Below are 25662 nucleotides of genomic sequence, written 5' to 3' on the forward strand. Positions count from 1 at the left end.
TGAGGCAACTATCCATACGGCCGAAGATATCCCTAGCCAATATCGAACAGAACTGATGCTGTAGGGCTGACAGCTAGTCAGTTGTCAGCCCCCTAAACAAGCTCGTGCCACAGTAGCGAGATTTGTATTCCTGTTCCTGGCCATCCCTCTGGTCTCCCACTTGAATCCCTCGGGTCCCCTTCTGCCTCAATTCATCCTTCGCGCTTGGCCTAATGAGCCCCGTCTGGCGCGTCCACCATCTTGACCACCTCGACCCTCCTGGCCTCTTCGGCCCCATCCAGCTGTTGTTCTGCACTGGGTGCCGAGAGTGCCACCGGGTGCCTGGGACGACGCCGTCGACCAATTGCCACATCCATCGAGGCCAGTTGCGATGGCGCCACCGAACATTACGTCGGAGGATCAGCCTCTGATCAGCCTTAGCAGCAGTCAAATCTCCCTGGCTCGCTCAACTCGCTCAGCTCGCTCCCCCGACAGCGTCACCTCAGACCATTCTCGCTTCCTCCGCTTATCCTGGTGGTCCTTGCTCTGTCTGACGTTTCACACCTACAGCAGGTAAGTACTCGCTAAGGACATACATATGGATCCCGTTCGTTAGCGAGAGCGAATCCTTGGTGTGCTCGGGCTTTGTCAACGGCCACAAAAGTCCTGCTGATCGTCCTTCCACACCGCAGGTTCGGTTTCCCTTTTTCCTCTTTTGATATTACGTGCAAGCAACACACTCGTTTCTTCTCTCTGCTTGTTTGTCTACATGCCTGAATCTCTGAAATCTCCTTTGCAGCAATGAAGACCCTCGGCCTGACCACCGCGATTGCGTGGTCTGCCCTTCAATTTCATTACGTTGTGGCCTTGTCCAATATCACTTTCTATTCAGACAGCCAGTGTTCGAAGTTCCTGAGTTGGAAGACGGGTCCCGACGATGGCACTTGTACGCCTTTTCCGACAAACGCGCAGGGCTACCTTAGTTTCATGGTCACCAGCTTGGATCAGACATGCGCAGGTGAGTGCAGAGGAGGAGACGACGAGTGTCTCGAGCTATGCTGATCTATTTGGTAGTGACGGTATATGGCAGCGATGTCCCGTACTGCAGCTCAACGACGCTATTCCTTGCCCCCTTCTCTAACTGCATGACCGCTACAAACGTCAGCCAGTTCTCCGTCGACTGTCAGGACTTGTCGGTTGCAACTTCTGCCGTACCCTCTGTGGTACCCACCGGAGCTCCCAACCCTTCTACAGGAACGACTTCATCTTCATCTTCCAGCTCTGACTCGGGTCTTTCCGGGGGCGCCAAAGCTGGCATTGCCATCGCCGCCGCTGTGGGGGGGTTATTACTCGTCGCCCTCATCGTGTTCTTGGTCGTCAGGAACAACCGTAAGAAGAGACAAGACATGGAATCCAAGAGGATCCTAGAAGCAGACTCTCAGCCAGCAGCACCTCCTTACTCTGCTGAAATGCCCCCAAACGAGAAGAAAGGACCGGTGGAGATGGCATCAGCAGCAATGGTGCCTGTGGAAGCTCCCGGGGACGCGCATTGGCCACCTCCACAGGAGATGCCAGGTGACTACATACATTCAGAGATGGAAGGGTCAAGTCCCTCCCAGCAGAAGGACGACATCAAAACCGTGGTGTCATCTGAGAACAAGACCCTGGTGGGGTCCGAAGCAAAGCTGGATGTCAAAGCCATTCCCAAATCAGAACCTTAGCGGGCACATCTCTTGCTCCGTTACGAGGGAATTTCTCAGCTCTCACAACGAGTTTTCCAAACGCGGAATTGATCAACAGATGAGATGTGGAACGCAAGACGAACAAATTCCGCGGTCGTTTTGCTTGGGTCCAAAATGATTCCATAAAGAGTGGAGTACACTATTAACCGCTTAAACAAAAGCGGAGGCCAATCCTTCCACATAGCCCTGCTGCTACCTGGTTTGGCTAAATGCTGACTCGATATCAATCCACCGACACATTTCCTCAGCCAGACCTCATTTGTCGACGCATTGCAGATCCCGATAAGACATAGACTACTTGTCCTGTTTGGGGAATCGGCGTCGTTCCCAGCCGCACATTCCCTGATGAGTTTGGACAGACGTTGAAGAAGGGAGGACGGGGCTCGACAATCTTGAAGTGACTACTCGAGGATTCGTTCAAGTCCTGACGATTGATAATGTGTGGCTCTCAAAACCGAAATTACAAAGACACCATTACTGGGGATCTAATTCATACCAACATGTGCCGTTTGCGGCGACGCCTTTCGCCTTTTGCGGGTCAGCTCCAACCATGGCGTCGCGCATCTTGACGCTGTGTATTGTACGTGGATGTATATATGAGACGTGCACCACAGCCACGGTACAACAACTGCAGCGACCCCAAGTGCAAACAAAGAGTCGTCTACGGAACAAGGGATACGGACTCGCCAATGTTCTAATCTGGGTCCTCTTCGAAGGCTGACTGGCCTTGTCGAAGGAAACCGCCAACATCAACATCATCTCATCCCTCTTTCAACAATATTATATCTTCATCTGATCTATCGACGAGTATGCACGGCAGTCGCCTTTCCCTCTCCCGGCTCAGGACCCGACGTGGACTTGTCCCCGCCACAAGCAGCTAATAGTATCATGGCCATTATTCCACAGCCACAAAATCTGTCTCTCGGACCACGACACAACATGTATTTGCCAGGTTGGGCCGAGTGAGCATCCGAATCCGAACCAGACCCAGAAATGTTTCTTCCAGAGCAAGCGGGAGTGATCGACTTGGCTTGAATCGATGTCATCTGTACTTGAAATGGTCCGGTTCTCTCCAGCTGGTATGTATGCGCTGCGTATGGTGCGCCGTGTGTTGCTCATTTCTGGGGCCCTCTTAATGTGGTGGTTGGTGTACTCTATATGTTACTTCCTGCCCATGTCCTATACTGTACTGAACTATACTATACTTTACCCAACTACAACACGCTATGCCATGTCGTAGTTGAATCACACATGATAACATCACACATCTATCTCTCTATCCATCCCTGGTACGGAGTAGTTGAAAGACTCTCGCCGTAAAGGCCGTTTTTTCTTTTTTTTTCTTTAAGATCGAGTGAGTCGAATGATTTTGGTCTTTCGATATCTCCTATCCGTCTCATCTGTCTTTCTAATCATCTTTTCCTCTCACCTCGTCTCCTCTCCCCCCTCCCCTTCCTCGGACCCTGATGCTGATTCCTTGCCCCGTGACACGTTCCCCCCTGCGTGTTTCACGCCGCTCGCTCGAGGTGAGGAGCGGACACAAGGGCTTGATTTGCGGACCGAGAAAGGGTCGTCTGTCTGCGTTGATAGAGTAAGAAATACCGTCTGCCTTCTAAACTTCATTTACCTTCGATGTCCTTTTTTTCTCTCTCTGCTTCTTCAGAAGTTCCTGCCACGGGGGCTTAATCCCTTTCTTCTCTACTAGCTCTCTTCTTCCGCGTCTGCGTCTGGTTTCGCTTCTGCTCCTACTCTGCTTCTAGCTCCTCCCACTCCTTCCGCTCGCTCTCCCACCACTCAAGACAACTCTTCAAAAACTCCTCCTCGGCCTTCCTCATGTTCCTTTCCCGCTTAGACGTCTCTTCCTTGACAATGGTGTACTTGCTCACCTCCCTAGGCTGTCCGAGGTCGAGTAGGGGATCGAATCCTTCATCGTTTACCCCGAGTGCAGCGACCCCACCGACCACGTCGTCAACATCGTACTCGTCGTCCTGGAGCTCGGCGATCCTCCGCCCGTACGTCCGGGGTGCATAGTCTTCCAGCGTGTCCGGGCGCACGTATCCGTAGAGCATGAACTTGATGTAATGCTTCTCGATTTGCATCCCGCGCCGGAACGCTTCCCTGATTATCAGTTGGTCCGGCCTCAAGAGCACCTCGGGCTCTCGACCAAGTTGTTCGGCGGTACGAAGACCCCAGTACTCCAGCTTCCCCTTGCCCACTTTATCCGGCGGGACGCCGAAGATGCTCAACCCTTCCTCGTCTGCTGCTGGCATGTACTTGTACTTGATCCACTCCCTCAACGCGTCGAATCTAGTCGTCCACATCTCGCGCTTCAACACCCGCAGGACAGTGGTGAAGCTACGCTGCGCTAGAAGCAGTTTCCTCATCCCGTCTCTCTTCTCCCCGCCAACAGGATCGTTGAGTCTCATGTCCAGCTTCGTGAGGAAACAAGCGGAGAAGTACAGGTCCAGATCCGTCACCATGCCCCTGTTGTGGCAGTACCCTATCCGTCGGGCGTTGTCGGGTATGTCTAGCATAAACCACAACCTCTTGAGCGCCAGCGCACACCTCGCGGGGAGGGGGATACCGTCTTCCGCGAAGACGGTCATGATCTCGTGGACGACTTTCTCACGGTGCAGAATCATTTTGAGCCACCGGAACGAGGGGATTCGTCGGGGCAATTTTTGCGTTGCGAGGACGGCATTTGGGTGAGGAATGCGTGCGGCCGGGTCGGAGCGGCAAAGGTGTGCGTAGCTGCGGAACATGAATGCCCGGGCACTCTCGGGCGCTTTAGCGGTCGCTTGGGAGAGGATTGCTGTGGTAAATCGCGTGTCGAGAATGATATGGAAGTCTCTGCAGATCGCGTACAAGCTAATCAGCTCCTTGACAGGGAGGTGTGATGCCAGCGCGAAGCAGAGTTCTGGGTACAGCAGAAAGCCGTGGAAGATGTTGAAGTTCGGGTCACCCGTGCGCTGGTAGACATATGACGGCGGAGGGAGGATTGCTTCGGGTCGTTTGCGTTTGAGAGAATTCCGGGCGAATTGGTGGGCGCGTTCGATCCGATTAGGGGACGTGTAAATGTGGTCTGGAACAAGGGAGTCTGGGTTTGAGACGTGAGAAGGAATGCTAGAGGCCACATAGATGCCGTGATGAGCTGGAGGACGTGGCACACGGGAAGGGAAGCTTCGCAGCCGGCGACCATATTCATCCCGGTCCACATCTACACCAGAGGCTGTGACCTTATTCCAGGGGCCTGTTGGTAGTGTTTGCGATTGCTGCTGGAGTGGACCGGTATCACGGTGAACACTTTGTTGTGCCATTCGTGCTAGACCGGAGCCAAGGGGGTGCTGCAGGCTATCGCCTGTAGCTAGTTCCACGGCCCCTAGCGGGGAAAGAATCTGTGCGGTACGGAAGTTGAAGGGGCATTGTCCTCCAGCTGGAGCGACATGGGGGTTTGAAGGGACACCACCAAAAGTGTAACTGTTTCCCAGAGGACCTGGGGGAATGGGAGCGAAGATGGTGTTAGAGCTTTGAGCAGCATATTGTTCATGGGTATTCGAGCCTGGTGGAAGGAGAGCGTCGACACCGTAGATGGCGTTTCTTCGCTTGTGCCTCGAGGCGGTTTGATCCGCATCGGAGATAGCTGGGTTCGACTGTGGATTGGTGTCTGGTTCGACATTCTCCTGGTCGCTTTCATCGAACTTTCTTCCGTGATTGTCGTCTTCAGAACCCGAATCCAAGTCCGTCTCAGCTTCACTCTCTGTAACATATGCCTGAGGTACAATGCGTTGTCCTTTGTCTTGGCGTTGACTATCGGCTGGAGGGTTTTTCTTGGGGAGGCAGCCTTGTGGTGTGGACTGTGAGGAGGTTGTGTGAAGTGGCGTCGAAAGACCGGAGCCGGATGTCGCGACACCAACGGGGCGTTGAGCCGGATTCGTCAGCTGCGAGATGGCGGGAGTATGAACGGTGGATAATGGAGGAAGACCATTGGCATTAGATTGAGGAGCATCATCGATGTGCCCTGCCGAGCTCTCGGCGTCTGCTTCCGCCTGCTTTCTGTATGGACGCAAGAGGTTGCCGACTTTGCTTTTACCATTACTGAAGAAGCGCGATTTCTTCTTCGGGGGCGGAGTGTCGTCCATATTGGCGAGCGACAGAGAATGCTAGACTGTGAGGAAAGGAAAGGGAAGAGAGGTATTCAAAGGATTGATCATTGACTGGGATATCCAGCTCAAGTGAGTGCCACGCAACGTGTTGTGGACAGGCAGTGGACAGACATGAATAAGAGAACAATATCAAGCACTGGACTCTTTATTTAATGTTGGGGGTCTGGCAGAGGGTTGCCAACTCAGATATGACAGTCACCTGGTTTGCATTCACTTGCCGAGCCCTTGACCTACCTTAGCATAAGAGGAAGAATGCTATTGACGAGGGCGGTCTCCTGGCAGTGAATTAAGAATTTTCACTGAGGGTGCGACGCATTACCTATGATAGAGTTGACGCTGGCGTTAATGTTCTCCCCCAGAAGAATGGTGGACGAGAAGCCGCCGATGATAATGGAGGTTGAGATATTTCAAGATTGTGAGGATGATGCCGAGTACATGCCCGAGCCAGAGGTAGTCGATGGCGAAGACGACGTCGTCGGCGCTCAGACGCCAAAATGGACCTCGATGAAGGCAAGAGAATTGCTCCCTTGAGACAGCTTAGACGGCGAAGCTCTTATACCAGCGTTCCAACATTTTATGCGCGACCGTAGATATACGGGGAAGCAAGAGAACTGCACGCCGCAGACGCAGAATCTAAATCGAATTGCAGTCGACGGCTTTTGCTTCCCTCGCTTCCACATTCCATCATCTCCATCTCGCCCTCGACTATCGTCAGTGGCGGGCTAAGGCAGGTATCGATCTGCCACCGCTTTCAAGATCTCGCTTCAGTCAGGCTTATTCTTTTCCCTTCGACCCAATCAATGTCTTTCGGGCCTGCCGATTTGGACAGTCAAAAACTTGGAATAGAACAGCCTAGATCAACCGGACAGAGGTGCAATGAGAAGGATGGTGCAGTTGGCGCCACAATGTCCCGAGATTGGGTTCCGCCATGGCACACCAGAGCACACTCAGGTCATTTGCTGTGGTTGAAAAGAAGACGTTGTCCTGTCTCCCAGGCTGTACCCATCTCGACATGGAACTCCCACAGAGACACTTCCTGCATTCACCTTTGCTAATCATTCAAGCTCATGCTTGCAGGCATCTCCTGATATGGCCTCGAACTCTCGTGATAGTGCCGCTGAGGCCGAAGACCATGTCAGCCAGCTTCTTGACAGTGCCTTACATGCAAGGGAAAAGGCGAAGGCAAAGACGAAACGACTTCTTTCTGTACAGACTGGTGCATCTTCTGACGCCGAAGGCAACATCTTTTCCGATGCCGCTTTCGATCCTGCCAGAGTTCTTCAAAACTCATCGCCGAAGAGGAAGAAATCGACGTGTCAGGCAATCCAGGATGATTTCAAAAGCATCAAGTACCTCACTACCCATCCACGGCAGCTCATGCGCAGCAAGGCTACTCATATTGCGGCCGGGAAACTTGGAAAACGCCATCCGGGATTGACCTTTGACCAAGATCAGGAACTGCTAGATGCCCACGATGCTCTTGCTCAGGCCGTTTCTAGCGATCCCTCAGACCCGGACACTGATGCCGTCGCTTCTGAGCTCGACGAAGCCCACGATCGCTTGCACAAAATCGAACAGCAGAGGGAAAGCTTGCAGACGGCTTGGATCCTGTCCCGTCATGTTTCCCGCGTCCAAGTTGTTCGCCCAGTATCTCGTCCCGAACGGTCCCAATTCAGGGACGGTAGTAGATTCGAATGGGAGAGATATCTCGGCTACATGGCTCTCTATTACACTCGCGACTTCACAACCGGCTACATTGACGACTTTCGTTCCCCACCGTTTGATCTCGAAGACTTCGCGCGTATTATTGAACGAATAGCCATCACCTCGGCGCCCTGGCAATCCTTTCTTGTCAACGTGCGACACGTCTACATGTGGAAGTCACCTCGTCGGACGGCGAAGTGGCTGGCACTGTTCTGTGTCTTGTGGTACACCCAACATATTGTGGGCTACTTGTATTTTTACATCATCTACTCCACCCTGCGCAACAGATTCCGCACACAGTCCGTGCAGACACTGCGAGAGAGCGTGAGCAGGGCCTTTGACCGGGAAGCCCGCGTGCAAACATGGGGTGAACTCATCCAGAGACACGGACAACATGACTGGCTTGAGCCGTTTCTGGACGAAATCGGCCCAATCATTCAGCTACAGCTAGGTGACTTGGCCGACCTCCTCGAGATCCTCGTCAACTTTCACCGGTGGGAACGGCCGAATCTGACCCTGGCGACCCTCTTCTTTTTCTTCTGTTGTCTTCTCGTCACGCTATGTGCAGATAAGGTGTTCTGCGTCAAACTCGTCTGGTTGATATTTGGCGGTGGTTTTTTCCTCACATACCCGATCGCCACGAACTATCCCAAGTACCGGTTGTTGTTGTCACACTTCAGGTGGGTGTTTTGGGATATTCCCACGCATGCAGAGTTGGCGGTACTGAGGCTGCAAGAAAAGGCGGCCGCCTGGGAAGAGAACGGGTTGAGGGAGTTTGAATTGACAGATGATGATCGAGCGAACGACGATGACAGCGAGTCTCCCCAGCAAGCATTGACTAGAGAGGTCGCATACTCGTTTAATGTCTACGACAACGTCGAAGGACGAGCACGCCTGGTTATCAGCAGGACAAGTTTCACGCTCTATTCCACGGGCGGCCGACAACAAGATCGAAGCTGGCAGTTCTCTTCTCTCTCAGAAATGCGCAAGCTCGACAGCATCGACATCCACTCCAGCTCGAGCCTCGAGCATCTCAGACACCTTCACACGCGTTCGGCCGAGGCGCTGCAGTTCCTTTTTCTCGACGGCAGCAGCACGGATTTGACCATTCTCCTGCACCCTGTCGACCGGGAGCGCGTGTTCAACCTGGTTCTCGCCTTCAGTCGCTTGAGGTGGCAGTGTTTGCAGATGGAGAGACACAACACGACGGCTAGTGAGAGGAGTAATTTGGACAGGGCTATAAAGAGGGCGTTTCATTGACTCGGGGTACAGCATGATAGTGTAGAGCAAAGAGCAATGAGGTCGGACTTGAAGCTGGAAATTTACTCACTTCGTAACCATGTACGGAGTATATCTCTTCAACTGCACTTGCCTCCAAAGCACTTGGGGAGGATCGTCACGAAAGGTGATTTGATCTTCGATACGTACATTCCGGTGTCTGGGGAAGCTGAGGAGTCGCTCATGCCAGTGAGATACAAGACTGGACGACGGCCAACCGACGGCAGCCCTTTTATACCATTGCTCCGTCTCATGCCATCTGACGCCGACGGGACTCCCTGTCGACCGTTGCCGCCTCCCGTATGGCAAGAAGCCCGCAACGAGAAAAAGTATCTCCATGCTCGTCAGTCCCTGTCTTACTTTTTCGTAGCCATGGTGGCCATGCCATTTTCAATGCCGATAGGCTCCAACCCACCTTCGCCACCACGCGACGAAATCGACCGTGGAAACGTCAATGCCCAGCTTCTGCAATTCGCTCGTGTCCAGATGGCAATCATACGGCCTCAACGTCCCATCGGGCCCCGGCTTGCCGCCCTCTTTATCAGGCACGATCCCATCCAGGGACAGGCCCATGATCTCGGCGAATTTCTGCGTGATTCCGTATTTTGTCATGCGGTCCTCGCTGGAAAACTGCAGTATGCGCGGGAGATTCTCCGGGTGCGGCGAGGCGGTGTAGAGTTTTGCAATGTCGAGACACACCCTCGCCACGTCTTCCACGTTTGTAGGGTACCGGATGGCCCAGTCGTCCATCTTCACCTTTTCGTTCTGCGACTTCCACAGGCTGTCCATTAGGACATTGACTGCCGACTCTTTATTGTTTTCCTTGGGCGAGGTCGGCCCGTAGAGCACGGGGACTCTCAACACCACTGTGCTATTGGGGCATTGGAGGACCGCGGTCTCTCCGTCGAGTTTTGTCTGGCCGTAGATGTTTGTGGGCCTGGGGGTATCGGTGGTTTTATAGGGAGCTTGGCCTTGGATGCCGGGGAAGACGTAGTCCGTGGAGATGTAGATGAGGAAGGCATCGTGTTTTGCGGCGCAGGAGGCGAGGATTTCGGTCGCTGTCACGTTCAGCTTGTGTGCTGCTTCCGGGTTTCGGGTGCACGAGTCCGGTTGTCTGTCTGCGGCGCCTACGATCTTGTTAGCTCTAGTAGATCACCGGTCTTGTAGAGGTTCCGCTCTACAGTGGACGACGACTTGAGGTCTGGAGCTTTGCGTTAGTTTTTCTGTAGTGACGCGGTGTACACAAGCCACCCCTACTTGACCTGGTCGAACAACTTGGCGACTGCGTCGGCATCTTGGAGGTCTACCTTGCGGACTGTCTCTGAGGCGCGGCTGAAGCCTGTGCCTGTCGCGTTCCAGCCAGCATTTGAAAAGGCTTTAAGCACTTGACGGCCTAGAAATCCGGAGGCGCCCGTAACGAGCACGGACGGCATTTTGAAGTGGTTGTTGGTGTTAGTGGTGGTGGTGGTGGTGGTGGAACAGAACATTTGGGAGGTCGAGTTGGAGTTGTTTCTTCGTAGCTTGGTAGGTGTAGGTGGTCCTTGTTTTGGCCAGAGCTCTGCTCCTTACGCACTGTACATCTGAGAACTACGCAGCTCTGTTACGGCTGGCACATTGAATCTATGTTGAGTCCTGTTCTAATCACCACCCGGTTGGGTCTGCTGGTGTTGCTTTGTTATGACTATGTTTTCGCTCCAGGCTCCAGCGACGAGTCGTTCGAAGCTGTGCTCCTTTTTTATCCTCTTCTCCATGACTTCGCTCAAGGCGAAGATGACGATGAAAAGGTCATTTTGTCTGGTTCCAAAGATTCCCAAGCGACCCGAAGGCCACAAGGAGCGGTCAAACTAAGTAGTTTTCAACTAGCAATAACACGACATCGGCTGGAGCCTCACTTGTCGCGTATGCCCGAGCACCGGAATGGAGAGCTCAAAAACGAGACGCGAGAAAAAAAAAGAGGCACCTTTTATACCCTGGGAGACATCGTTTCTTGGCGACCATTACCTAAGTAGCAGTCACGTGGAGAATCTTGGCGGGCTCGGCGGCAGCCTAACTCCAACTTGTGGCACCGCCAAATGTCTCCAAAATGGTCGCTAACTCAATAGAGGATAATTTGTAACAGGGCAATGGGGAACCTACTTGATAGGCGCGAGGTACGAGGTACAAAGGTACTATTCAGTAAATTACGAAGGGTGTTACTAGTCCGATGTCGATGGGCCACCTATCCAAATATTGACTGCTTTCGTCCATAATACCCAGTACTCAATCCTCTGTTTAGCCAGCCCGACTGGCCGTGCGCTTCGTGCTGTCAAGCCGCTGATTTATGCCTCCAGCTCTGAGTCCCGACGTCCCTCGTCGCTCTGCTTTTCTCGTTCTTTTGTCGTCCAACATCTATCACAGACCGGAGATTCTCATCGAGATTAGCGAGGAGGAACGGGCAAAGAGAACTCAGGTGTCTCTATAGATGGTTCATTTGTGCGTTGCAAGACCGGCAGCTCGGCTTGTACGACACATCTCGAAACATCCTTTCGATAGTGAAGGCGGCCATCTTTTGGAGACTGTCCTCCTCGCGAGACGCGTTCCCGACGAGCTCTAGTCTGGGCTTGCTCTCGGGGCTCCCAATGACTCTTCCAACCGTGCCGTCCGCCAGCCTCACCAGGTCAGCGACATCCGCCTCCCCAATAGATTGTTTCACTTCTCCGGCTTCCGCTTCACCCGGGCCTCTTGGTTTCTTCCGGGTTACGGGGGGAGAAGCCGCTGTTAGCGAGGTGCTCGATAAGGTCTTTACCATCGCCGTACTCAGAGCTCTGTCATCGGCTTCGCCCTTGAGCTTTTCAACAAAATCTTGTGCGAGAGCCTCGATTTTCTCGGGGTCGTCGCTGACGTCTCCCCCATTGTCCTGCCGGATAATGTTGATGATGTCCAAGCACTCTTCCGCGAATTTGAGCTGCTCTTCCTTTTCGACGAGGAACGCCGGAAGGAGATTGACTAGCGCACGGCGGTATTTACCGAGGCGGGGCTCCTAGAGAAGTTGACACCATATATCGAGAGCCTTCTCTTTGAATTTACAACGGCTCAATGTAGCGCCTACTCCTGGTCATTACCTTACTCATCGATAAAGAGTGAGGAGAGCTCATCGGGCGTACTCTTGCCGTGCTAGGTTATCCATGGTGGTGCTGGACAAATAACACCTTGGAGGGAGAGTGTTGGATGTGCAAGGTGCCAGCCGACATACTCTGGAAGGAGAGTTGTGGGATGAGGAGGGTTTTGGCAACTTAGAGGGAGGAAGATATGAATGAGAAAGTCCAGAAATGGTGGATTTGAACGGATGAAGGCAATGATAAGTGTCGCCGATGGTGAGTACAACAAAAATGTCTGCTTAGCAAACATGCATTCACCCGCCAGGTCTGATTCATAGCTACTGCCTCTTTGAAAACTAGATTCTCTTGCCAAAATATTTTCCTCTCGTGTTCACACGCCAAAGCTGTCAACCGCTAGATCATCCCCACAACCATCCTCACAACCATCCTCAAGCGACCTGCCCTTTCTCCCCCGACTGAAACTTGCCCTATTAGGCTCTAAGGCTGTCTCCATGGCAACACCACACAATTGTCCTGTTTGTGGGAAGGATATTTCAAAGGCCAAGCGCCCTAGGTAGCACGTCCGGCAATGCCCAGGTGCCCAGGCCTTGAGTTCGAGACATGTCCGATATGTGGTGTTGAGTTCGCCAAGGTCTGGCAGCCATCTGTACACGTCAAGAAAATGCTCAAAATAGCTGGGCCCAACCTGTCCCATATGTGGGAAGGACATTGCGGAACTGAAGTCAAAAGTTCAATATATGAGAAATTGCCAAAAAAAAAGGGCACCCGACATAACGCACGGCATGCTTGAAAGCCTCAACAACAAGATACAAGATGCAAATCCTGACGATGCAAGTCCGGACGAGACGGAAGATGTGGATCAAAGCAGACTTCTGAATTTCACTGACACAATCCAAACACTTCAACGCGCCACATCCCAGCCCGGCAGAGCTTCTGCTGCATTGTAAGGGCTTATGAAACTCCCACCGCGTCATGAATTGTGCCCTAAAGTTGTCGACTGTGGTGGTGGAACATTTGCGGTGTTCATCGAGGAGGGGAAATCCTTTCCATTCGCAAACATGAAGTTAAAAAAAAAAAAAGGAAGGCCGAGTCCTCGACAAGGAAGAAGAATTAGCCGAAGAAAGCAGCAACAGCTTAATCGGGCAGTTATGTTGTGTTTTTAGGTTCTTTTGTTCTCTCGAACATGTTAGCCAAAGCTGGGCCAGAAAAGGAAAGCGACTTCTTTTTCTTTAGGCGGATGTCGACACATAACGTCTAGCATGTCAAGGATTTGCCTAATGGCACGTCTATCATTGTTCTTGCTCTTGCTCGAGTAATAAACTCTCCTTTCTCGATTCTTAGATAGGTACTAAACAATCAAAGGAATTTTCTGACACTCTTGGTCTCCCAAATCCAAGGCACAAACCATGTACCGAGATCACTCTACCAAACTGCTTCGGCGTCGATGCGCGAGGCCCTATCTGGTACTCGATGAAATATCTGCTCGTTTCCCAGTCTCTTCCCATGCCGACGCCCGTAGTTCTGCCAGACCTTTAGGGTGATTCTCGTTCCGTCGCCTGCGGAGCTCTTCTGATCCTGCAGTTCGTGATCGGTTTCGCCGAGGGGATACTTGGACATTTGAGGCATTTCCCAGTTTCTCGCACTCATAACAGCCACCTGGACGTACTGTCAGATTTCTCCCGCCACACATTAAGTCCCAGATGTAAGCCCTGCGCACGATTAAAGAGTCGAGCCGCGCTTTCCATTTCCTATCTCGACTCCGAGGACTGCCTCCCATCGACCAGCAAGTACAAATTCTCCGCCGATCAGGCGCGCCTCGTTTTCGCGGAAGATACCCTAAAGGCCATGTCAGCTCCTGCTCAAATGAGACAAAGGAAGGCCGTATGAACAACCATATTCGTCAGCATGAAGAACAAGGTCGATACCTTGCAGGACGCGCAGTTATTCGGCATGTGCCAAGAGTACGACGTCCAAATTTCCATAGACGGATGATGGTGGTCACGAGGACAGCAGCAGCCCTGAAATCGCCGAGGTTGCCATCTGTGCATGAAACCGCAAGATTGGCACAGGAGGTGTGCTGGATAGTCAGGTTCGAGAAAATGTGAAGATTCGTGACGTCGTATTGATGTCGCATAGCGACAAATCGAGACACTCATTCAACAAATTACGAAATCGCCAGCAAGAGAGGCGAAGTGAGCGTTGAAATTCTTTTTCAAGGAAGTCAGCGATGTTGAGTAGCAGCTCGTTTGGTAACTCAAGGAACGGATTCCGGCGGGCTTCCGAGTACTCGGCGCGCTGTGTCAAGTCCCTTGCTTTGAAAGGGACCCAGCTGAAGAGATTTCGAGACACGGTGACGACACTCTGCGTATGTGTTTGAGAAACCGAGCCATCGGCGCTTTTTGCTTCTAATTTCTGTCACCAATTTGTCGATTGCTAGAGTCTAATAGGCTGGGGAAGGATGTAAGCCCGGATTGCGCGTCAAAGGGGGGATGAGGCGGTAAGGTTGGGATGCTGGACTCTCTCGCTGCATTCAAGAGGTGCTATCACAATATGTGCGCGATAGTGAAGGTAGGATAGAAGCTGAAGACGGATGATGCGTGGACGAATCTGGATCGTTGTGTTCCCATATCACCTAAGGTTAGTGAGGAGCTTCAAAGGGCGGAACCACTCAGTCTCTGGAGCCTAGCCTGGAAAAGGGCCACATACACTGACAATCCTATAACCTATCGGCAAGGTCCCTAGAATTTATCAAATTCTTAGCAGTGAAGCGGCGCTGTTGGGTCTCTGCTTCATCCTAGCATGACTGCAGACCATCATCAGTGTTGGCGGCTGTACCTCGCGTGGATATCGCTGGGATGAAGCCAACTTACCCTCCCAATTCCAGTCTTTCATGACGGTCAACCAATGCAAGTCTCCTCGCACCGTGTAATCTATGAATCCCGCCCTCGTCACTGGATCTATGCCCTTCTTAAATGCAGCCGACTCCGGAAAGTCTGACGATGCCAATGGAGAGCGTGCTTCCGCGTCGAATTGAGTCGTGGCTTCAACGACAGACCTTGAGGAACTGCCTTTCTCGTAAACCAGAGAACCGTCCCTGGCGAGACCTGCGGCTGTTGACGCAGGGCTTTGCGCAGACTTTCGACAGACAACCCCATGACGCGCTTCATGTTCATCCCTCCTTCGCCACACCTCCATTGTGATCTCTCTGCATCGCTCTACTATTCCTGTGATCATACGTTTGGACATGAGGTCCCAGCGCTCGCGGACCCAATCCCTGTCATCTGCGTCAAACGCTTCACATCCAGCTATAAATAGTGGGAAAATGTGCACAATGGTTGTACGCGAGGTCAGAGGAATGGTTGCGAGGAAGACGAGACTCTTCGATGCTAATTCCCAGATAGAGTGCGCCCAGGGAAGTTCAGGAACCGCTTGCCGGAGAAGTAGGAGCGAAGCCCATCGATACGCTTCAGCTGTCTGGATCGAGTCGGTGATATTAGGGTTGAACCCAACTCCGCTCTCCCAATCGATCGATGGGACCCAATTTTCTATCGCCACTCTTAGTTCTGTCGCTTTGGAAATAATGGCCAGAGAATTGCGGTGCTCTGTTCTCCTTCGAACGCGACCGACAAGTTCCCCGAGGCGGCCGATCAATGGGAAAAGCGTGATCGCGCAACCCATGAGCGGATCAAGTTGCTGTCCCCTGGGGATGGAGCTGCTGAGTGAACTGCAGGCGGTCATGAATTCAGTGTCATTGAAGCTTTGAGGTTCCATACAGACTAAGCGAGCAATAACATCCATGTACATGCACGTGTTCGCCAAAAAGCTCAGCCGGCTCACATTCCCGGCAGTCAGCCTCGACGTCTGGCGTCTAGAAGCAGCTTGCCGAATCAATACCTTGGCACGGTTGATGTGGTCAATCCCGGTCGATGATCTCTGATGGTCCCATGTTTCAGCGAAACCAAGGGCCAGCCTTGTGGCAATGGCAGCTTCTAGCAGCATGTTGCCGTTCTCGTTATTGATGAGAGCTCGCTCCCCAGACTGAAAATGCCGCAGCCCAAGAAGGCGTAGCTGCGATTGGGTCTTGCACAGGTGTAGGCAGGTCATTGCAGCCAGTGCGTGATAAAGTGCAGGGCAGCCAGATGCCAATGGCCAGACCAGAGTTCGCCATGGATTCTTGGATTCGTCATCCTTGATTGAGAGAATAGCGCATGTCTGCTGTTCAAAGAGGTGCCGTATCATTTCCGGAGTACCACTTGGAGATTGAGGTTGTTGATACATTCGTTGAATGTTATTATTATCGATGAGGTGGGAAGATGCGGCGATTTTTCCTAATGAGTCTGGAGAGGGTTCGGCGTATGAATCCAACAGAGGTATCTGCCAATTCATCTCTCCGGGGTCTTCCTCCAGCACAGCCTCCGCCGAGTCGAGTAAATCGTCAATCCCGGAAAGATTCCACTCGACATCATGATATATCTCTAATTCGCTGTCATGAGTTTGTGCTAGCAAGTCGTCCAGCTGCGATAAGTTGTAAGAGGCGGCATCTGTTTTAGAAATCGGCAAGAAGCGATAGTGGTCAAAGAGACGGGATGGGTGGTCGGATAGAATATCATTCAGGCCATTCGAGACTGGTGGCTCTGTCTCAAGGTGTGTAATATCGATGTCGTCAACATTGCTTTGAGCACTGATATGGGCACTCGCCGACTTGGCCATTCCTCCCGCTGGTGGCACCCCCTGGTAGTTTAGCTTGAGCGCAGATGGAATTGCTGCATCACTTGGAGGAGACTCGACACTGTCCAGGACCCTGTCATCTGTCGAGGGGATGGTAGGCCGCAGCTCCGGCATTCCATCATGGTCTTGGACTGTCTTCGAAGACCATTCATCACCAGCCTGAGCGATCTCTCCCACTGGGTCGTTCGCCGATTGACTGTCTGACGAGATGGCTAGTGCCTCCGGGTGATGCTGGGTTCTTCGGGACGCAGCCTCACCATCGGTGCGTCCGTCTTTGATCTGTCGAATCGGTCTCCATCTGAGAAACTTTGGATAGCCACCACAGGTAACTCCGCGACGGGCGCATTGCTGGCATGTCGGCTTTGCCTCGTCACATTTCAAACGCCTCGCCTTACAGGTTACGCACCCTAGACAGGCTTGGTCAGCGATTATTCTGCTACAAGTTGTCCAGATTGTTCGTCACGGTGGTGCGGTCCTGATCATGGTGCCATACCGGCCGGGACAGGAGCAGCTATGTACCATTGCGACTCTTTGGTTGTTTACGTCGAGATGTTTCCTCAGTGCTTCTGGTCTCAACATTCGCGGCAGGAGCTAGGAAGGCTGGAGTGCTCTTCGCTTTTAGAGTAGCAGGTTTGGGCATCAGCGAAGGCAATGCTAGGCAGGGTGGAGGACGTTAAGGGTACTCGATGAGTTCAGGGTGCTCGTTCGTGCCATGTGATAAGGACGGCGAGTCGCTTAGTGGCAAGGATAAATGAGGTTGGAGGGTGAGAACAATTAAAGATGGAAATGACGCGAAGACGTGGGATGGGCTCGCATCTCTACGCGGGACAAAACAAACGTCTGGGGAGTGCGAGCGGGGTTTGAAACCCTTTACCTCGTAGGCGACTGCTAGTGGGGAGCAAGCTTATCAGGCGCCTATCGTTTCCGGCTGCAGGGGCTGATGGGCGCCCCTAGTGCCTAATGCCCCCGGGGTCCGATAACCAAGATATACCCATGAATAGGGCAACTGATCGGGACGCCAGCGCTAAATCTGTGACTAGCGCCATTCGGATATTAGGTGGCTCGGTGGTTACGAGTGCCACATCTAGCCGAGCGATTTCAACAGCAACGATGGATTGACCAGGCTATTTTCATGTACCTCATAATCATCGTTTATGTATGTACTTGGCACTTCCACCAGGAACACTACTGGCTCGCATTCTCAAAGACAGCAGGCAGGTTCAGTGACGGATCGTCGTTGTCAACGACCCCGAGCACCGTGGAAGGCTTCTTGTACCCGAGGAGCGAGAGCATCTTGTCACTCATAGTGAGTATTTTGCTCCTCGGGACTGCCAGAAACTGATTTTCTTCCGTGCGCAAGTTGCCCCTGATGAAAAAGAGACCGTGTACCTTGCGAACCTCGTTTGGGACAGAGTTATGGCCACCTCCATGATAGCATGAAGCTAGGAATATCAACGCGGATCCGGGTTCCATTTCTAGACGCAACTATCAGCCTCACTTTCACGAGGGGATGGTGATGGTTATGTATAATGTTGCGGTTTGCGAAGACACTCACCAGCAAAGCATACTTCATCTGTCCGTGGGCGACGGGTATCGTCCCATTTGTGAGAACCCGGTACGAACATTGTGGCCCCGTTTTGGCGAGTTGTTCTAGACCCAGCAATCAGACAGCCAAATTGGCTGGCTTTTTTGAGGTCGAATTTCCCTCCATGCCGGATCCCATGCACGTTATCGTCTCGGTGAAGCCTTTGTCGAGGCGCGCCATACCCGATATAAAAGGTGATGCTGATGCTCAACAGAGGATCTATAATGTTCTCTTCCACAATATCTTCGCGAATGACGCTGAACTTCTCCTGAAGAATGGACGTCCGTAACTCCTCCAGCACGGGGGATTCACATATCTTGGCGATTGTCGAGGATTTGCCTACGAGCCCGGGTATGGCGAGTGTTTCTTTGGGTATAATGTGCAATGCGCTCTTCTCTGTAGACCTGGTTTGTTTTCGATGAGCTTCGACATCACGATCGATGGCAGCAATATCTTCCGCTGTTGCAAATCCGGTCAGAATCACGCCACCGTCCCGTTCGATTATGCTGAGTATTTCCTCGATTGGCGCATTGGCGGATGTTGAAGTAATGGAGGCGGATGGCTCGTGTGAGGGATCAATGGGGTCTGGCGGCCCAAACATCAAAATCCCCATTCTCATTTGTTCGGGAGCGGCAGATTTCGCAGTAGTACTCTATAGGATTTATTAAGAACCGGTCTGTGAGGAGTAAAATTGCAATAATTCTTGTAAGTCGAGTCCCTCCAGCAGGAGAGAATCGCAGTTAATTCAAGGTTCGCTTCGGAGGATGGCACAGGGCGTGAAATTCTTCTTTTGGACAAAATGGGATCTCAAACGCGAGAAAGCCCCGTGGAAGACAGGACGGTGCCCAATGAAATGCTTCTGAAGGCGTGGGACTTAGTTTCCCCTTTTGTTCGTATACGGGGATGTGCGTCTTTTGTAGACTGCCAAATCCAGGGAGGACAGTGGGTCTGAAGAACTTGACTGCCTCAATAGGAATACTCTATAGATAAAGCGTGGAAGTGACAGGAGCGAGGACGGTCTGATGACCACTTTGCTCTATCAAACTCGAAATATTAATATCACTGTCATACTGTCGAGGGATGATAGATCTTGTTACAATAATACCTCTTGTCTCTAACTTGGAAAACCCCTAATCCAGTGAGCAATACCCTATACTAGCTACTATCTCAACTCAGCAGAGAATCTTCACCCACCATGCCGGAAGTCGATACACGTCCTGCAATCTATAGCCCCAACATCAAACCTATAATCAGCGAGAATCTTCGAACCGCAAGCACGAGACCGCGCATCGCTTTTGATCCTGAGAAGCATTTGGTATATCGCGAAGATCCCCCAGTTTTGATGCTCAGAGACATCGGGCTTTCAGAAGATGTGGGCATCTCGCCAGTTGCCATCTCAGACCCCTTTCCTCTTTTTAGCGAAGAAGCGATAACCCATATGAGGAGTGAGATTTTCACGAATGAAGTTTGGGACAACTGTTTGTACAGCACCGATTTCGCAGGTTGCCAGCTCAGGGGCCACTGTCCGAAGTAAGGGATCTTCTTCTTGGTCGTCTTTAATATCTCTGAGCTGACTCCCTCGATACCGCCCATTGGCTAAATTCTTAAATAGGTATGCCCCGTTCATGTATGATGCCTGGAAGAACCCCAAAACGCTTGCCATCGTGTCGAAAATTGCTGGTGTTGACTTAGTGCCCGTGATCGATATCGAGATTGGAAATATCAACATCTCCGTTCAGAATCCCCTCAAGAACTACCAGAAGCAAGAGAAACAATCGGGCGATGACGTCCCAGTCACCAAGTGGCATGTGGACAGTTATCCTTTTGTTTGTGTAGTTATGATGAGTGACGCGTCCCAGATGGTTGGGGGAGAAACTGCGATCAAAACCGGCTCCGGAGATCTCATCAAAGTCCGTGGACCACAGATGGTGAGCATGTTGCGTATATAGTTTGTTAGCAAGTTTTATGAAATTTGCTGACGGTTACTAGGGCAGTGGTGTCGTCCTTCAAGGGAGGCATATCACACATCAGGCATTAGCCGCAGTGGGTGGAACTGAGCGTATCACCATGGTGACGGCATTTCGCCCTAGGGACCCTCTCATTCCGGACTCCTCAGTTCTCACTACCATCAGGCCCATCACAAACCTGTCGGATCTGTACTTCCAGTGGACAGAATACAGAGTGGAGGTTTTGCAAGAACGTCTGCGACTGATGCTCGAGGTGCTGCGAGAGCAGTATCATGCCCACACACCCACAGATGTCAGGAAGATCAAAGAGTTTCTCCAACAGCAGGCGGACTGGCTTTCCATCACGAACAGAGAAATTGTTCACACTTGACTTTTCACTTGTGACGATAGCGTACAAGGGACGTCGAGCTTGGGAGTTTTGCGACTCGCAGTTTTGCATTGGAGTTGAAGTAGCACTTCAATCCGAGGCCTATTCGCGATTGCAAGAGACAACTATTTGCTCGCCTTCACCAAATAAAATTAGTGACATCGATAGCATTCCTGACAACGGTTGGGCGCTAGTTGCTCGATGTAGGCCTGCTCGCCTGAAAGCAAAATAGTGGACCGCCAATCAGAGAACTGGAAACAGGTTGGACTTGACTTCCTGATTTGGCAATTTCTCAGTGACAACGTGGGCAAGGCTGCGCACCTTAAGGGACGCACTACCCCCCGATTCGCTGAATCGCGTCCAACTAAAGAAAGCCGCATTCATCAGTCGCGGAGCACGGATCAACATTTGCATTTCTGGAGAATGCGCGAAATGATTCACTGCCCGATCGACATGACTTGTTGAATGGAAAGGGAAGGGAATCCGAAAAGAACGAAATTTCAACCTTTCGCTGAGGGAAGAAGTGGTCCCGTCAATCGACAGTATTGAATACAGTGGATCAGAAGGGTAGGAATGTCAATCGTCTTTCTACCGAGGGATCTGCCATTGAAGGTCACAAACTGCCTCTTGACTTGAATGAGTGGTCGCGGCTCGTTCGACACCTTCCTCTGAGGAGTGGATGGCGCCAATCTCAAACCGCTCTTTTCCAAGTAAGACCACCTGGACCACTAAACGAACAGCCACAGACGTACCGATGTTTGATGTCCCTCTGATGACATCAATTGGAATGAGGCTTCAGCCCCTGGTGCGCCTGATGGAATGAGGTGCCGTGCGGCAGGAATCAACAGTGTGAAAAGTTGAACGCAGCAAGCATACAGGTTCTCTCCTGCATACTGAGAACGTATGCCCGTTTGAAATCCATGTCTCCGGAAACTGGAACGAACACTCCAGCTTTTGTTGTATGGGCGTTGAAAATTAAACTGATGTCGGCCCGAACCCCCAGAATGGAATCCAAGTGCGCGCATATCTCACTGAACAATTGAAATCTAGGACTTAACATAAAGGCAGGACAAATAATACAAAAACCGCTCTCACTGGACTAAAGTCATGTCAGTGTCTAAGCACATTAAACAGCGCGATATGGAGGTATGTACTCTTATTTTACTGGGAGTCGGGAACTGTGGGACGGGCTGCCTATGTCGCCTGTACTGACACCACCTTGTCAAGCAACTGGTGGAACTCTTTGAGAAGTATAAAGATATAGATGGGTAGTCCCCATTGTGAGCAGACGAGGTGAGCTCGCCGAGAACAGTGTGAGACCTGATCTCATGGAAGATACCGTGCAGATCGAGTACCAGCTCGTGTCATATAACGATTTAAACCGGACGACAAATCTGCTCCTTAAACAGGAGTCCGTGCTCGGTAGACTGAAAGAGTCGCATGAGGACATTAATGATCCCCATCAACACATATCGACTTCTTGGTATTACCAAAGTCGCCTCTTTCTCAAACGAACCAGCGTCTCACCACAGCTGGCAATAATCAAATGGCTATTATCAGGGACCTAGGCAACGCAGTAGGTACAAAGAATTAGAGTAGCTGAATGCCTTGTTCTATTCACGTAGTCCTATTGACAACGACTCAACGCTTAAGAAAAAGGAAGAGTTCTCTCTCAGCCGATTCGGGTGAGAGGAAACTCTTATAGCTTCCCCTTTTTCTGTCACGTGAAAAGGGTAAGGCGGCGTTAACCAATAGCCTTGTGCTTTAGCTCTCCTTAACTTATGCTTCAACCATCCTTTGCCTTATCCTTTTCTTTCTATACCGTCCACCCGAATCGGGTGGAGGGCGTAGAGTACTTAGGGACAACGGTAGGCTCGTGACAGCTATACTGAATTTCAGCCAGAATTTGGAAGTTTCATAGGTGAAGCTACACTAGGGGAACCTTATGATAGCGGCAGAATTAAGAGCCTGTTGAGTGTAGAGGCCAACATGCGAAAACGGTAAGAACGAAGATACTCACTTTGCATACGCCATTTGGCATTGATATTTTTGAGAGGCAAATGATACAGACATGCCTTGGTCCACACGAGGCAGTCGTTACCAGGCCAGGTTTTCCACGCCTGGGTGTTCCATGCTCGTACACTGAACCTACACTACCAACTCACGAACTCTTGCTCCAATCACGGTTTCTTCCCAGATTAATCAGCACACATGAACGTTACCGTACAATTCATGATAACATCTACGCGCGCCGTGGAGGCCGTCCTTGCAAAGTCAAGATTCCAATCTACAGAGACACCGACACGCCCTGGCCTTGGAAGGAATCAATTCAATTCTCACACCAAAATGATGCCCAGGAGGACGACGTAGAGCGACATCATGAAAGCGTCGCCCAGAATTTTCTACATGGCGATAGCATGGCCTTCGGGCCTAGCTTTTGCGACCTCCAAGTCACGATCCAGGCGAAAAACCTTCGGGAAGCACGCAACCTTCATGATCAGTTGTGTCCATTTGGTCCCATTATTATGGTGTTGTCAGTTACAACTCCGTTCTTTCGTGGATACCTGACTGATACTGACGTTCGGTGGAACCAGGCGGCTTCGGCGGTGGATGATGGGACTACAAATGAGCTTCGTTCAAACGTAACGCATGTTGCAAATATAATCCGGGCTTCGCGCTGACCATAAAGCAGACTATTAAGCCATTTGACTTACATCCGCGGTGGTGATCCACAGCAATGTACATCTCCGATGACACGCGACTCCAGCCGTTGTACAACCCCCAGAAATCAAAGCTGATCCAGCAGTCAAAGAGTACCTGGAACAACACAGTGGTATGGATGCCCTTCTGGCTTCGCATTATGCCAAAATTCTCGCCCGTGACCCCATCGCCCTGGCAAAGAACGAACTCAAATCCTACGAAAGCCTCGATGTCTTCGAAATCCTCCACTCTGCGGTCTGGCCACACGCCGATCTTAAACTGCCCTCCAAGAACGGCGAGGCAGGGTGGCGGGTTGAATTCCGTCCCCTGGAAGTACAATTGACCGATTTCGAAAACGCGGCATTTGCAGTGTTCATTGCCCCCTCGCCCGCGCTATTCGGCGTTATGACCTCAACTTTTATATTCCGATAGACAAGGTGGGGGAGAATATGCGGAGAGCGCACAGGCGCGATGCAGTTCGCCTGCAAAGATTCTTCTTCCGTGTAAAGATCGAGCAAACAAAACCAGAAGATGCAGGATCAGGATATGTCCTGATGACCGTCGCGGAGATTATGAATGGGTCTCCAAACTTGCAGAATCCAATCGCAAGGACAGCTTCATTTCAGTGCGTGTCTGCTATGACTTGATGAAGGTTGTCAAGGCTTTGGGAGACGGTAGTATCGATCCTGTGGAGTTGTTCTATGTGGATGCGCGAGTCTAGAGAAAGTAGGAAGCCGAATTCAAAATTCAGTGGCACACCCAAAGTCCTTCGCTGTTAGAAGGGGGGTGGGCCTTGTTGGCTATGAGCATTCTGTTTACCTTGGAATTAGTGACCCTCTGTCATTCATCCTCTACTGTCGTTTATATTCGACATCGCGGTCGGCTTGTCGTTATTGACCAATCTTGAGGTACATATTTCTTGACAGACTGTGCCACTTGTTCGCTGGAGCGATCCCAGCCTTGTATGAAAAGGGAGGACGCTCAATTCTGGCTGTTTCAACTTAGCATTCGTATATTTGCTGTTTCTATTGGCCAATGCGTAACGAAGAATCCACACCACTAGGGCAGCGCGACGGCGCCAGCAGACTTGTGTCGCTTCCACGAAGTTCTCATTCGTCCCTGGCACCACACGGGGTTCTCTCGGGCGTGGTTGTTCGGTTAAAGCGGCTCATTAGCAGGCGTAAAGAGGGTTTGTGTTGAATAATCCCGTGGAAGGGCTTTTTTTGGACAGATATTAAACCCAGATGCTCCCTCTTGGTCTCTTTTTCCCTTCAACCCCTTGGGTGCCCTCAACATGTCATCGCAAAAACCCAGCATCCAATATTCGCCGATTGATCTCGAATTATGCTCGACAAATTGGCCCCGAGCGGAATATGCAACATTTGCTAATCAGGCAAAATCTTCCGGACTCAAAAATGCTCCCAGCCAGAGTTCTTCATGTCCTGCCCAGGACCGACCGGGTGCGATTCTCGGCAGGTCACTCAGGCGTCACAGCTACAACAGGCATTATCGCCAACCCTCAATATCCAGGCGCCCGGTCTTGGAAGATTAGCCTTTTACCGCTCCTTTTGGTCAGTTGGGGAAAACCCAGCCATTGCTCGATAGACCTTACAGCCGCGGCTATACCTCTTCCCCGCATCCTTCCACTCAAGCTGCGAGAAATGCCTAGGTAAGTGCCTGAGTCGGACTTTCAACCTCTTGTCATTGCACTTCAAAACACGGAATGACGACCGTTTCGACCGAGTCAAATTCTCTTGGCTACGGAATTTCTCCCAAACACGAGCAAAAGTTCAACAAGATGCTCCACCGCTCGGAGGGCCCGCGATTGCCACCTTTTCTGCGGCTGCCCATGGACTCTGGGCACCACAGACTCATTACCAGCCAGCCTCATGGTTACGAGGAAATGGGTAAGCCAAGAGCGAACTAATGATGCACCATCAGCAATCTTTTCCACACAGGTCGTGGAGATGTTGCCACCACGTTCCATCGCTTGTCGATCGACTGGGTCATGGTTGTGGTCAGGCCAGGATGTGCTGATACAAGGGCCTTCGCTTCCGAAGTTGAAGCACAGTCTTCGCAGCCGACAGGTTGAGAGGGAAAACATACTCACTGAGTTTGGGGAACTCGGTGGCCTGGTTAGCGGAGCATGGGTTTATCTACCAGTGGGGTCTCCAAGCTACCAAGTGACACCGGCTTTGTCGCTAGGAACTGCGAATGGGCGAGAAAGTCAAGCACTCGTGTTGAAGCCAATTTCAATGCTTGCTACACCTCTAGAGGCTTGGATGGCACACTTTCATTATTTTGCCAGCCATGGGTTGCACCACCTCAGTTCCTGTGCATCAAATCGTCTC

At 51.6% G+C, this 25662-nt stretch overlaps 10 protein-coding genes across 10 annotated transcripts; 4 read left to right on the forward strand and 6 right to left on the reverse strand.

Moving 5' to 3' along the window:
• Positions 1-780: 780 nt before the first annotated feature.
• On the forward strand, positions 781-1700 carry Z519_00281 (uncharacterized protein; the record flags this gene model as incomplete). Its single annotated transcript, XM_016758040.1, has 2 exons — positions 781-997; positions 1054-1700. 2 exons carry the CDS (start codon positions 781-783, stop codon positions 1698-1700), a joined length of 864 nt encoding a protein of 287 aa, XP_016625289.1.
• A 1766-nt stretch (positions 1701-3466) lies between these two features.
• Z519_00282 (uncharacterized protein) lies at positions 3467-5860 on the reverse strand (the record flags this gene model as incomplete). The annotated part of the gene is made up of 1 exon (XM_016758041.1): positions 3467-5860. The coding sequence occupies one exon, from the start codon at positions 5858-5860 to the stop codon at positions 3467-3469; it is 2394 nt and encodes a 797-aa protein (XP_016625290.1).
• Positions 5861-6973: 1113 nt separating this feature from the next.
• Positions 6974-8848, forward strand: Z519_00283 (uncharacterized protein; the record flags this gene model as incomplete). The annotated part of the gene is made up of 1 exon (XM_016758042.1): positions 6974-8848. The coding sequence occupies one exon, from the start codon at positions 6974-6976 to the stop codon at positions 8846-8848; it is 1875 nt and encodes a 624-aa protein (XP_016625291.1).
• Positions 8849-9256: 408 nt separating this feature from the next.
• On the reverse strand, positions 9257-10299 carry Z519_00284 (dTDP-4-dehydrorhamnose reductase; the record flags this gene model as incomplete). Its single annotated transcript, XM_016758043.1, has 3 exons — positions 9257-9993; positions 10048-10067; positions 10124-10299. 3 exons carry the CDS (start codon positions 10297-10299, stop codon positions 9257-9259), a joined length of 933 nt encoding a protein of 310 aa, XP_016625292.1.
• Positions 10300-11321: 1022 nt separating this feature from the next.
• Positions 11322-12000, reverse strand: Z519_00285 (uncharacterized protein; the record flags this gene model as incomplete). Its single annotated transcript, XM_016758044.1, has 2 exons — positions 11322-11885; positions 11968-12000. 2 exons carry the CDS (start codon positions 11998-12000, stop codon positions 11322-11324), a joined length of 597 nt encoding a protein of 198 aa, XP_016625293.1.
• Positions 12001-13386: 1386 nt separating this feature from the next.
• Z519_00286 (uncharacterized protein) lies at positions 13387-13590 on the reverse strand (the record flags this gene model as incomplete). The annotated part of the gene is made up of 1 exon (XM_016758045.1): positions 13387-13590. One exon carries the CDS (start codon positions 13588-13590, stop codon positions 13387-13389), a length of 204 nt encoding a protein of 67 aa, XP_016625294.1.
• Positions 13591-14507: 917 nt separating this feature from the next.
• Positions 14508-16806, reverse strand: Z519_00287 (uncharacterized protein; the record flags this gene model as incomplete). Its single annotated transcript, XM_016758046.1, has 2 exons — positions 14508-14596; positions 14835-16806. 2 exons carry the CDS (start codon positions 16804-16806, stop codon positions 14508-14510), a joined length of 2061 nt encoding a protein of 686 aa, XP_016625295.1.
• Positions 16807-17877: 1071 nt separating this feature from the next.
• On the reverse strand, positions 17878-18890 carry Z519_00288 (uncharacterized protein; the record flags this gene model as incomplete). The annotated part of the gene is made up of 2 exons (XM_016758047.1): positions 17878-18167; positions 18248-18890. 2 exons carry the CDS (start codon positions 18888-18890, stop codon positions 17878-17880), a joined length of 933 nt encoding a protein of 310 aa, XP_016625296.1.
• Positions 18891-19472: 582 nt separating this feature from the next.
• Z519_00289 (uncharacterized protein) lies at positions 19473-20614 on the forward strand (the record flags this gene model as incomplete). Its single annotated transcript, XM_016758048.1, has 3 exons — positions 19473-19807; positions 19890-20205; positions 20267-20614. The coding sequence occupies 3 exons, from the start codon at positions 19473-19475 to the stop codon at positions 20612-20614; spliced, it is 999 nt and encodes a 332-aa protein (XP_016625297.1).
• Positions 20615-22990: 2376 nt separating this feature from the next.
• Positions 22991-23743, forward strand: Z519_00290 (uncharacterized protein; the record flags this gene model as incomplete). Its single annotated transcript, XM_016758049.1, has 2 exons — positions 22991-23114; positions 23379-23743. The coding sequence occupies 2 exons, from the start codon at positions 22991-22993 to the stop codon at positions 23741-23743; spliced, it is 489 nt and encodes a 162-aa protein (XP_016625298.1).
• Between the last annotated feature and the right edge of the window lie 1919 nt (positions 23744-25662).

This window comes from Cladophialophora bantiana, assembly GCF_000835475.1.
Source record: "Cladophialophora bantiana CBS 173.52 unplaced genomic scaffold supercont1.1, whole genome shotgun sequence".
Classification (NCBI taxonomy): domain Eukaryota; kingdom Fungi; phylum Ascomycota; class Eurotiomycetes; order Chaetothyriales; family Herpotrichiellaceae; genus Cladophialophora; species Cladophialophora bantiana.